At 42.1% G+C, this 13071-nt stretch overlaps 1 protein-coding gene across 1 annotated transcript in view; it reads right to left on the bottom strand.

Annotated features, from left to right (window-relative positions):
- Window positions 1–3836: 3836 nt before the first annotated feature.
- The window catches only part of HTR2A (5-hydroxytryptamine receptor 2A), a 31192-nt gene continuing 21957 nt past the window's right edge, over window positions 3837–13071 (bottom strand). The window contains exon 4 of the mRNA XM_009463089.2: window positions 3837–7639. Within this exon, the coding sequence (XP_009461364.1) occupies window positions 6840–7639 (800 nt within the window). The 3' untranslated portion in view covers window positions 3837–6839. The remainder of the gene's footprint in view (window positions 7640–13071) is intronic.

Consider the following 13071-nt stretch of genomic DNA (forward strand, 5'->3'; position numbering starts at 1 on the left):
AACTCTCTTTGGCTTCATGGATTTGCCCAATCTTTTAGGTGTCCTAATCTGTTTAGATATTTACCTGTACGGAAGCCATCCTATAATTTTGCTTGTCCTTGTTGCCTTTCCCTGTACCCTTTACAGTTATCCTCAAATACCTTTTTAACTACTGCTGATCATTTTTTTCGCAGTACCTTAACACAAAGATCTCATTCCCATGTAGTAATGGTCAGTTTAGAGCATGTTATTCTGTATGTAAAGTTAGAGTTGATTTTTTTCCCCCCAAAATGCATCACCTTACTTTTTCTACTTTGAATTTCACCTGCCATTTCCAGAGCCATCACAGAGTATCATGTGGTCTTTGCAATCAGTTCTCCACTATGCACGCTGTCACTTTTGATATATTTTTTTTCTGGAGGCCCCTGTAGGACTCACTGGTGTCCTGCCTCCCATGGTGAAGACTTGATTATTCTGTCTTGCCTGTTTCCTATCTCCCAGGGGTTCTTTCACCATTCAAGAACCTTCTGTCTTAACTTGTGGTTATTTTCTCCTAAGCCTTTGATGAGGGACTGTGTTCATGCAGATACATGCTGACTCTCTTCAGAGAATACATCCATAGGGTGGTTTATGTCCTTTACATAATCTCGGTATGGTTTTCTCTTTTGTTTCATTATCTTTTTACTGACAATTTGATTTGAGGCAAATCTTCTGACACATGACCATAAGGAAGTCTGCTGACACAGGAACATTCCCAAGCATCCCCAGTGTGAACACAGATTTAAAAAAAAAAAAAAAAAAAGAAAGCTTTTCTGCTTAGATATTAAAATCTCCTAAGGAAAGATCCCAGGTCTGATTCTCTGCACACTCTGTTCACAGACAGAGTGGCAAAGTAGTCATGTTTAAAATATATTACCTTGCACATTTTAGATAAAACCCAAACAAGTCCAGCACTTGAAAAATTACAGTGCCTGGCCATGATGAACTCTAATTTTTCTCCACAACCACCTAAGATTCTTTGTTTGCATTAGTTTTTAATTTTCCATTCTGATAGGCATTTGGTAGTTAAAATATTAACACAACTATAACCATCACCTATTTTGCATGGCTTTTTACTGGTTAGACAGTGATATAACCCAAGCAATTTAGATGCAGTTACTCCCAACTGATGTCCTGCAAATACTAAGAATTGTAAGTAACTTTACACATGTAAACTGACACACTGAATTTGAATTAAACTATTGAGTTTGTTAGCTTTTCTTTAACCTAAAATGAAGATTTCAATCATCTGACTGAAAAATGTTAAGCCTTTGTGTGGTCAAATGACTTTGGACATAATTAATTATGTTTTGCAGAACCATTGTTACAACTATTTTCAGGGTCAGATAACGTGGTATGTCTGTGATTAAATTGCATCAAACATAATAAGATTCAATCAAGGAAGCTTTTGAATTGCTGTGCCTGTCTGCCAGGTCTCACATGTCAAAGCTGCAGGTATATCAAAGAACATCACTGCGTTATATAAAATTTCCAAAGACCCTTTTGCCGTATGTCAAGGAGTGTCCTCAGAAGATTATACTATAAATCCGAAGACCAAATATCTTCTTTTCCAAATATCTTTGCTTTTATGGCTTGAAGTGCCAGATGGATAAGCTAGATGTGTTCTCTTTCAATGCTCAGTGCAAAGTATGTCAAAACAGGTAAATCTGGCAAGGAGTTTTCCAAAGAACGGACGAAATTATGATACCGTGGAGCCTACGTACAGTAGTCTCGTACTACAGAGGTAAAACTGAGTGGATTTTCAATTCAGGGATCTTATCCGGCACATTTCACCTTATGGTGCCTCACAGGTTTGTGGCTAAAACAATCTGTTTCCATTAATTTGATAACTTCTGAAAAATATGCCTTTGTATGCTTTACACTTATAAAGCTTGATGAAACCTTAAGATTACAGCAAGGTTTTGAGGGGACTTCTTATTAACAGCTGTACTATGATATGCACAGCAATTGTAAACAAGAGCGCATATGCTGTAACATCAGTTGGAGGGATGTATTTTGGTTTTAAGATGGAGAAAACGGTAACAAAATCCATTTTGGTTTCTTATTTTAATACTCTTTGTGAAAGGAAACACTACCAATAGATGGCACTGTGGTTCTGTGACTCAGGTGTTATTTATGTCCGTGCAACTGTGCAATGCTATTTATTTATGCTGCTTATTAATTTTAATTTTATAGTGCTACTTCTTAGTGAAATCAATTTAATTGGCTTATTACTATTGCAAGTACATTGTTTCTGAGACTGAAATGTTTTAAGCTATATGTACTTATCCAAAGAATATACCTTTTCAGTAGAAGAACCGCTGTCCTTAGAAAAAGAGAATGATTGCAATGGCTCATTTTGGACCAGTTTACTGAGACAGTTAAATTCTGCAACACGCTCTTTCTCTTTGTCCATCAAGATACCTAAAATGACTTTAACCTTCAGCAGGCATTGTACTGTGAATATGTATGAGAGAAATTAAACCAAACCAAAATAACTACTTAAGACAAACCTCCAGTTTATAAAACAACTGATGGCATTTAAATATTTTAATCTGCTTTACTAGCAGTGGGATCTGACAAAACAATAAAGCATTGGAACACCATTTTACATTAACATTACAAAATACAGCAAACGTTTTTCTCTATGTATTTACATAAGCAAACATATAGGTATTCAAAATAGAATGCATCTCACCGTCTGGCAATAATTAAATAATTACATAAGTACAGTGCATGGTTGGCTGGATGGGAGAGATACATAGGATTTTTTTACCCTGAAGTGTATAAAGGATGCACACCAGCCTAGGAGATACATGGTGAGCTTCATGTCTTTGGACATTTTTCAGATGCAGTCTTAACAGTAACAAAATGTCGATCCGTTTGAAAAATTGTTGATTAAAACATGTTTTCAAACGAAGCGGGTTTTTTGGATGCAGATATGACAGACTGACTCAGCGCACTTTTCCTGTAAGGTAGGGAGAGGCCCTAACCTCTGAGCTAGTCTGTGTGAATGTCTTCTTTTTTTTTGCCTGGAAAATTACAGAAGTTTCCATTCCAGTCTGATGCATAATGAAAACACTCACATTTTTTTGCAAGATGGAAGTGTTGCTCTGAAGCTGGTCATACTAAACTGTAGTGTTCATCCCAAGTGTGGGCCCACTGCTATAAACTCTGGTTTTAAACGGCTGAACTTTGTCATCTGTCTGCAGTATAATGACTCTATTAATTGCCATCTGCTGGTGAACGACCTCCCGCAGATCTGGCATGGTGGGTAGGACAAATTCAGACACTGACTCTGTCATCCTCACTAAGGCAAACTGCACAAAAATCTATTAACATTTTGGTGCAAGGTGGCAGAATCAGGCCTCGCTAAACTGTCAAAGATGTTCATAAAGAGCTGGAGATATTGGTCTTTATCTGCTGTGCATTCTTGGCTTTGAGAGGCTTCTTAGGCAAAATCTGCTGATCACTCAAAACCACCTATCTGAGTGCTCACAGAATTAAAATGTCAGGCATCAGATATCCCTGCTTCTAAGCAAAAAATAAGTGTTATGTTACCTCCAGCTGTCAATTAAAGAAGTGCTGTCAAGTCTCTTAGGTCCAAAACATGGGTTTTATTTCAATAAGCTGGAAAAAAATATTGTTCAGAGTCATCTTCTAATGAAACATCAAGCAAATAATTGAAACCCTCTCTGTTTGTAGTGAAACATTCCCAGTCAGTATTTGCAACCTGAGCAATTTGACATTGTGAAAGAGGAACAGAAGGTGAAATGGAAGAGAAACAGGGGGGCTGATTTGCTCTGCCACGTGGGTGAAATGCAGACGGTAAGTGGAGAGCATAAGCAGTGAATGTTAAATGCTCAGTAACAGCTTATCAAGCGCAAGCTGGTGAAGGAGACTGCACAGACCAGCAACCGGACCCTCAGGAGTTTTGGGGGGAACTGAGCTTTGGAGAAGTGCAGGGTGCCATATATGTCGTACAGTGTGCAGGCAGGCTCTGCTCCCTGGCACAAATGGGCAATAGGACCTGGACTGTCTGTCGTGTTTGCTTCTTTCTCTTGCAAGGCCAGAGACGCTTGCATCGAGATAGGTACAAATTGCACAAAACATGGCAATTCCCTCCACTGGTGGAAGCACCTGTGTTTCCTTTCCCCTCACATGCAGGGTTAGAGTCCTTCGATCCTGTTGTCAGTATTCATCACATGAAGGCAATCCGGTTTGGTGCCAGATCCTGAGCCTCGAACTTCTACTCACAGAAGACCTTTGGTTTTATTACTGCCTACTTCTTCCCTGCAGTGCCTGTTCCCAAGGGTGAATCCTCAGAACCATCACTCCAGTTGCAGAGTGGCAACATCTGGACACCAGGAGGTATCTGAATACCCTGTTCCATGGGATGCCCTGGACCAGTTGTGCTCCATCACTGCCAGCACTTGCCAGGCTGGCCTCTGTGACACGAGCTGGCAGTTGTCCTTACCTCAAACCCCCTGATTTAGGGTCTATATCAAACTTGTCAGGGAACAGTGGAAAGTCACTGCTCCCACCTGCTACTACAGTGGGCCTCATGCTTAGCTGCATTTAGCAGATTCGCCCTGAGATCCCTTCTGTGCCGGTGTGGAGGTGCAGGCTCGCACCCCTTGCGCGGTGCTGTTTAGGAGCGGGGCGTGCATAGGGAAGCAGGAGCAGCGAGTTCATTTTTCCTTCTGCTGAAGCTGTTCAGTTTGGTTGTGGTGACCAAGTGTACCCAGAGCCAGAGAGACCATATAAACCACCTTGGTGAGCACAGCATTTGTACCACTTGATTTAGCAGGTGATCCTAAATTCGCAGTTTTGGAGGGAAAGCCATTAATGGCCACGAGCCGATGGATGACACGCATGGTATCTCTGCAGAGGGGCTACAGCATGACACTTTGACCTAGGGGTGGAGGCTGAGGACTGTGGAGCCAGTGTCACCATGTGCATGCAGAGCTCCTGTGTGCCCTGTGCACGGTGGCTCTGACCTATCCCACCTTGGAGGAAACAGCTCATAAAACTGGCAGGTGTAGTTATCATATTGGCAACAGAACAGTAAAAGCAGTTTCTTGGAAATCAGCCAAGTTTTAAGTCCTCTCCTACCACAGATCAGTGTTTTAAGCTAAAAGTCTTCCTCTTCCAAAGACCCCCAGCTGGTAGGCTAGAATCAGATTCAGTTTCTCTCTGTCTCTCTCTTTCTTTGCCTGAGTGGAAGTGTAATTGGTCTGTGAAAACCGGTCAACTTCAAGAGAAGGACTGATGAAGGCATTGGAGTTTGGCTTCTGGGTAGGCAGTGTTTTTTTCAGAATGGACAGGATCTGAAACTGGAATACATCCTGCTTCTGATGGTTATGGCTGCAGAATTCATGGAACGAATGAAATGCTTGGATTTAGGTTTTGCAGGTGGATGCAACATTTATATTTCTGCTCTCCAGCAGAGTCCCACTGGCTTCAGTGAAATTGTCTATGATGCCCGAAGGGAAACAGCTTCATGACTAGGCATTTCTGTCAAGCAATGTATTTGATGTTCTTTGTGTAATGTATTCTGCCCTTGGAGCTATGCAGGTGAAATACAGTGCTGCTTATAAATCCTGTTATTTTTCAAGTGGGCCCCATTTGCCCATACATATTTCATTAAGGCTGAGTCCTAATAGTGCAAGCTACCTACCGTTCCTGAGCAATCCACCTTAACATCAAAACCAGGGAAAACAATTTTGAGCAACTAACAGTTTTCTAATAATTCTGGTTCTACAAGCCCTAAAACAAAACCAGAAGGACATCTTTATAATGGCCGTTTTGGCCAAAGAGAAATTATGAGAGAGGATCTGCTGCAACCTTTTACTGAAGGCTTTACTCATGCAAAACTTCCACTGCCATTACTTAAGTCAGACTCTGCCAGAATCGAACAGAGGCATGGACGTGGAATCGTTCCTGAAATTATTTAGTAGTGTTGTGCCTGATTTTCCACTCTTCCTTCACTTCACTTCCCTGTCAACACCAGTGGGAAGGAACAGGGAATCAAGTCCAATAATTACTTTTGAAAAAATTACTTTCAAGTTTTCAGATGAAACTTTTTGAATGGAAATAAAGTATAAGACATGAAATAAAGATTACGTATCATGGTAGAAACAAAGGCTCATTCAAGTATAATTTACCTTTGAAGATTGCTAATTTGATATATAGAACGAATGGCAGAAAAGCCCAGTAACATTTCAGAATGGTCACTCAGAAGAAAAAAATAGCCATAAAAACACTGTTACCAAAATGTCCGTATAATTAATCTATACAGGTTTTAATAGATTTTTCTTTAATAGTTGAAAATTTATTTTAAATATATATTAGCAAATTAACCAGAATTTTATTTAAAATTCCGTAAAGTGCTCATTCAGTTAATGATAACAAAATTCCATTGTAGCAAGACAAACTAGCTGGAGCCTACTCTGCGAGGACGTCAAAGGGCAACTTAGCTTTCATTTGCAAAGAGAAAAGAAAGGCGTAGGTTTCTTCACAGCCCATGTTATAATACCAGAAATTGCGCTTTTTTTCTTTAAGAAATATATCCTTTAGAATATTAAAAAAATAAGTTTAATAAAGCCTGTGCTTAAAACAGCCAAAGTACTGTATGAAAAAAAATTGCACATTTGATACGATTTCAACCCTGCTTTTCATCCACAGGATAACATGAGGAATATGTGATGTTATTGGAAGGTCTCTGGAACAGGGCTGATTTTCCTAAGCTATCAGAGCTTCTCACAGCCAGGTGACATTTTCAGCGTACGCACGGTGGTTGTCATGGCAGCTGCCGACCATCACACACCGCTAACCTTTTCGTTCGCTGGGCTGATACTTCCCTTGGAGGTACCATCCAAATGGTGTATTCCTATCGTGACTGTCGAATAATCCTTAGCCATCATTTTTGCCTCTTTTTTCAAACTCTTCATTTGTGCTAGCTGGAGCTGGCTGGAATTATACGCAAGTGCTGGGATAGTGTTCACTAAAATCAGCTGGAAAGGTTTCTTCTCCTCCTTGTAGCGACACTGAATGTAACGAGAGAAAGCTGAGCGGTAGGTTTTATTGAACAACGTATATACGAGTGGGTTGACAGCCGAAGAAAGGTAGCCAATCCAAACAAATACGTTAAGTAGTCCTCCAATGACTTCTTGATTGCATGACTCCTTGCAAGTTACAGCCATCACATTGGTGATGAAAAACGGGCACCACATCACAACAAACAGAAAGAAGACAATGCCAAGGACCTTGGAAGCCTTCTGCTCGTTGCTGATGGATTGCATGGTTCTCCTCCCAGAAGTCCCCACGTCTCTGTTCAAAGAGCGCTGAAAGAGTTTCTCTGAGGACAGGGAACTCTGAGGGAGGAAGCTAAATGAAGCAAACTTGGTCTTTGGACCAATGTCATTCACACATAGCATAGCTTCCTTCTGTAGCGACTTGATCGTTAAAAAGTAGGTGACCACCATGATGGTTAGAGGGATGAAGAATGCCACAAAAGAGCCTACTAGGACAAAATTCTCATCCACAAGTAAGCAGCTGCATTTATTAAACACTTTGGAGTCATCTTGTAGTCCAAAGACAGGTATAGGCATGGAGATACCTGAAGGTGGATTAGAGAAAGAAGTTAAACACAATAATAAAAAACACCATGTCCAATCTCCAAGAAAAAAAAATAAACAAAACACTCTTAGCTATACACAGATCATTTTTCGAAGAATAAATGGTTATAGGACACAAATGAACACTAACAGATAGAGCCACAATTGATAGACATCCCAAAGCAAACTGAATTTACACAGGGGAAGGAAAAATATTGCATCTCATGTTTCAGTAGCAGCGTGCTGATAGTCCTGTTCTTGTGACATTTTACTGGGGCTACACTAAGAAAAGATGCTGTGTGAAACATTGGTCTTGCTGATGTTGAATCTCAGGACCTAAGTTGTGGTCTGCCAGGCTCTGGCGTTTGTGCTGCCACCACCTTTACAGGGTGCCAGCAAAGAAGGACGGGGAAGAGCAGCACTGGTGTTTGTTACACGGAATTTTGCAGTTGCTCTAATCTGAACTCCCTCTCTCCTTCAAAGAAACCTCATCCACAGGTAGAACACATTTGCTTCTATCCAACTGTCCCATGACACCTGGTAGCAACAAAAGCATAATTCCTTATCTCCTTATATTCTTGGATCACTCCTTATATTCTTGGATCACTCCTTATATTCTTGGATCTTGGGCCTCCTGTAATGATCTCCAGACTTGCTTCTTGGTTCCAGCCACCTTGACAAAGGCTTTTATCAACTATAATCAAGATGATACCATCATCTCTTTCTTTTCTGGGGTGGCTTAAGAGTGGTTTTGGGCTGTTTTTCATAAGAGGATTAAAAGTGTTCTGGGTACTGGTTTCTGACTAGGCTGTGAAATACTGATTTTAGGAGGAAAGATAAATTTTTATCATAGGCCTGAGAGTAATCTTTCATTGGGTCTTTTTCTTTCCTCCCTGTAATATCCATACTGTCCACACAGTCTAAAAGCTAAAAAAACTTCATGGCAAAGGCCCGAGGAACGATGGGGAAAAATTAAGCACTGAGAGACACTGATAAGAGGCAGCCTGAGATATGGTTCACCCTGCAGGACTGCAAATGTCCCTTCATGGTATTGCCAGCTGCTACAGGCTGCCATCTCAATGCAGAGCCCCACGGCAATGGCAGCCGTGCAGACTTCGTCTTCCCCTGGAGCATGTGCTGCGTTCTTGCCCCGTCATGAACGACAAAGCCAGGTGATGAAGTCCATTCTCCTTGGGCTGCTCTGTCTGACTCAAGCCCACTCAGCCATTTCCTCAGGGACTTCTGCAAATGCTGCTTGTGTCTGAGCAAAATCAAACAGCTGCTGTTTCTTTGGTTGTTGGTTTGGGGTTTTTTTCCAATATTTGCCTCCTCCCCTCCCCCCAGATGGATGCTGTCTCTCCAAGAGAGGCAACATTCAGACAGCCAAAGGGATGATGTGCTGTGAAGACAGCAAAAGTGGTGCTGTGAAGCAGGGAGCGATAATGCAGTCCTGTTCGGATAAAAGCAGCTAGGAGTCTGACTCCTGTGGAAAGTTAGCATAACCTAGGAGCTTCAGTCCCCTTTGCATCTTTGAACAGAAATCCCAGATGCTGTATTTGGCTTCTGAGGAAGAAAAAATTAATTAGAGAACAATTTCTTATGATATGAGGATGATGCTGTGCCCTACTTTGTCCCCTGTGTGCCCAAGAATGTCCTTACTGGTTCACAGCTGAGTCCTGAAACTCATCCTCTTAACATCAGCACTGTACCTCCCTCTGCCTCCCTTCCTTTCCCTTCTTCCCGCTCTGGTGCTTAGACTGGGAGCCCTTTAAAAGCACAGGGTGTCTCTTCAATTCACACGTTTCCAGTGCCCAGCATAACAGCTCCTGTCCTAGAGGGAGGCTGTGGAGTCCAGGCACAGTACAAAACTATAATAACAACGGTAATAATAATAATATTAGACTATTATTCTCTTCAAATGTTCCATTCTTTTGGTGCTTCTGGAGCTTCTACAAAGCTCTTTATTTTTCTAACACCACTGCTCTCTTTATTTTTCTAACAACACTGTAGCTTATTTTATCTGCAACAGCTTTGAACTGAGTCATGGCAATGCCTTGGGCCAATTTACAAAAGTGCTGTTCTTATCTGCCCAGGGCAGAAGCTGGTGGAGAGCCTGCGGTATTGCCCTTTCTGTTTCTGCTGCACAAGCCCTAAATGCCTGAACTTGGGCTATGAGAAGCCAGTGGGTGAGGTGCAAACTCATGCAGTCTGTGGCAGCTCCTGGGTTGAGCTGCTGGAAACCTCCAGTGGCTGCAGGAAAGCTGCTGCCTAAAAAGGTCCGAGTCAGTCCGACTGACGGCACAGAGGGAGAGGTCACCTGCAGGAGCCACATTGCCCAGCCACGGCTGAGTGATCTGGGGTGCTGAACACCTCCAGGGAAATGGGGAATGCTTTGAAGTTTCTTTTCTTTTTTGGATGAGTTAAAGAGATACTGAAGGCACCCAGCACCTCCCAGCTTTACGCTTCAGCTGTATGAAGACGCAACACTAGTCAGAGCAATACCACAAGTTTCCCGTTCGGTTCTGCCCTGTACTGATAACAGCAGGGCTGTTTTTTCATTTCATTCAAAGACCTAGTGTGAGCTGCAAAGATAAAATAAACAATGGTATTGACAGAGTAAAAAGATGCCTTTCATTACTACAGACCTTATGGTTCAGCTGCATCAGGAGGCATGGGAGGAGAGGCAGCAGCACTAGAAAGAGGAAAATTTTAGCATAATTGCAAGCTTTTTCAAGTAAAAGGCCAAAGTCAGTTAAAACTCCTCACCCGAAATACAAGGGCAGCAATTCCCCACCTGCTTTATTTTCTTGTTAGCAGCTTCTGGAGACTGGCATCTAAATACAGATTTCTGGCTTTAAAAAATGGAAATGAGCTTCAGCTTGTAGCTGAGTTTCCACATTTCCTTGTCATTCCTTTAACAAGTGCAAAAGTGCTGTTCACAGCAGAGCTGTAGAGGCACTGCTAGTCATGTAAGTTTTTCTGAATGACCGTTCAAGGCATCTTTCCCCTACAGCCACGGGTGACTGGCCTGTATACAGTTTGAAAATACCAGAGGTGCCACGCTTTGGTAGCAGGGAACATTGACAGCTGTAACCTGCTTTTTGTGTACACCCTGGTTCAGCTGATGCAGGGGATCCCACAAATGATCTTGTGGCATTCCTGCATGGATTAAATTAACTTCCAGCCCAATTCGCTCTTTCATATCTCTACAGGGACTAAACTTATTGCTCCCCTCCCCAAAGGAACAGAGTTTGTCCCTCTTCGATGGGTAGCTTCTGGCTTCTGTAGCATAAGGATGGCAAGTCCCAGTGAGGACACAGGAACCAAATTCAAAGGCAGTCATATTTAAACTGTAAATAAAGGAGCTTCCATGTGCAACCCACGTCCACTATTTTGATGGGATTTTTAGGAAGCATCACACATGACCAAGAATGTCACCCACACATCACTCGGGTTTGGTCAAAATCAAGCTTGCCCTGTAGGCACGTAACGAAAAGTCCTGGTCTAAGCTCTATTAGCAATATTGCAGCTGACTGAACTCGTTCTTGAAAGATTGAAGCTGACTGATCTATTTCTCCCTGATGATTCAGATGTGTAATTTCTTCCTGGTTTTATTGTCCTTGCTTTCCAGCTCCCTGCTTTTGGTGACTGTGGATGTTTAAGAAGACGCAGGCTGTGCCTGTGTATTCAAATGTCAAGAGAAGAAAATCAGCTTCACAAGAAAGGATCACGCAGAGCTACCAGGTTGGGATGAACAGGTATTTGGGAAATGGACCATGTGCAAACCCTAGATCTGGAGGAAACTACCTGGCAGGGCTGTAACAGATCAGCTCTTCCACACCCTGCCCATTCCATGTCCCTGGCTCCCACTAGCTCAAGGACAGTATGGAAAAAGTCTTGATATCCCCTGAGTGCTTTTTTATGGTTTATCTTACTCTGCTTCCAAATCAAACTAAGCTGAGGCACGAGGAAACGCTCAGCACAGAATGGGAGCATCTGTTCAAGCACTGGAGGTATATTAGCCACTGCGTTTCCAGTTGACATTCTCCCTTATATCAGACCATTTTCCCTTGCAGAGAAACCCTAAATATTATGTTCCTCTGGTAGAAGGTGGTTTATTTATATAGCTGATTTGTACACAGGTGGCTGTTTCAAACTCCATGGACTTTAATAAACTGCAAAACAGAATCCAAACAATAAAGATGAGTAATAAATCCTGCATTAAACCTCAAGCATTTGGGCACAACTTCGGAATGACAAAAGGCTCTTGAAAACACCAAAGGTTAAGAAGTAAAGCAATAGCATCCTTCTTGTTCTCTCAGAAAGCCTGATAAAACTGACAACGGTTGATTTAGTGGTACACATTGCTGGCTTGCAAATCTTCAGAGGTATACAGCAGCCATAAAACCACTTTAACTGGATGGGTAACCTGGGTTTGCAGCTGCCTTGAGCTGCTGAGACTATCAATGACTCAAAGCTAAAATTTACAATATGCCCTGCAGGGTGGCATGCTTGGGCTACTTAGGATGAAGAGAAGGAGGGGGGAGTGAATGATAAAGTCAAGGTTCCTTCTGTGAAGTCTCCTTCAACCAGAAACTGTCAGTCACATGCTTTCACCTCACATATATCTATTTCAATTGATTTGAATACAAATGAGCATTACTATGTGCCTTCATAAATGTCCAATGGATAGGAAATACCTTTTAGAAATGTCATTACAGTTTCTCAGTACAATTTGGCACCTTTATTCACCTTCGCATGAAAAAGAAAAAAGCCTCCCCAGCTCAAGTTTTAGCAGTCACATCGATTCAGAGATACTCAGGTTATGGGCCAGATCATGAGCCACTGCACAGAGATGGGCTGTGACACTGGGGACCTCTGAAGGGATTGCTGCTTGGAGAAGGCCAATCTCTCCTTAAAGCAGCTCAGTGTGGCAATATTGTCTGATTTCTTTAGAAAAGCCCATGCCTGGTATCTGATTCCTTTCTGTACTTGGAGAATGTCCTCCTTTGGTACATCTACACAGTAAAACAACAAACAGCCATCCACGTATACTCACATGCTGCCTCCCAAGGCATACAACACATACCCTTGGTTTCCTGTTGTATAAAAATTGCTTTGGTGCAACACAGCCATTACATTATTTTCAATATTTTGGACTGAAATAACCACACAAAATAATATTTATTCCTTTGGGCTACCATGGTGCCTGTGTGGATGTTTGCTTGCTCTAGGAACACAAACCACAGTGACTCACTTGGGGGGGGACTGTGGACCACGTGCTCCTCTGAGTATCAAGGATGCAAATGTGTCTGGGGCTTATATCAGGAGCTGGAGTTTAGCAACTTATGCACTTTCACTTAAACATCCGCAAAAGAGCTGCTCAGTCTGGCTCTGTGTCTCTGCCTGGCATGTGGCACTCACTGTTAAGGGA

Source organism: Nipponia nippon, unplaced genomic scaffold, assembly GCF_047370975.1.
Source record: "Nipponia nippon isolate SJK-2023a ecotype South Korea unplaced genomic scaffold, ASM4737097v1 scaffold_2, whole genome shotgun sequence".
In the NCBI taxonomy this organism is placed as follows: Eukaryota; Metazoa; Chordata; class Aves; order Pelecaniformes; family Threskiornithidae; genus Nipponia; species Nipponia nippon.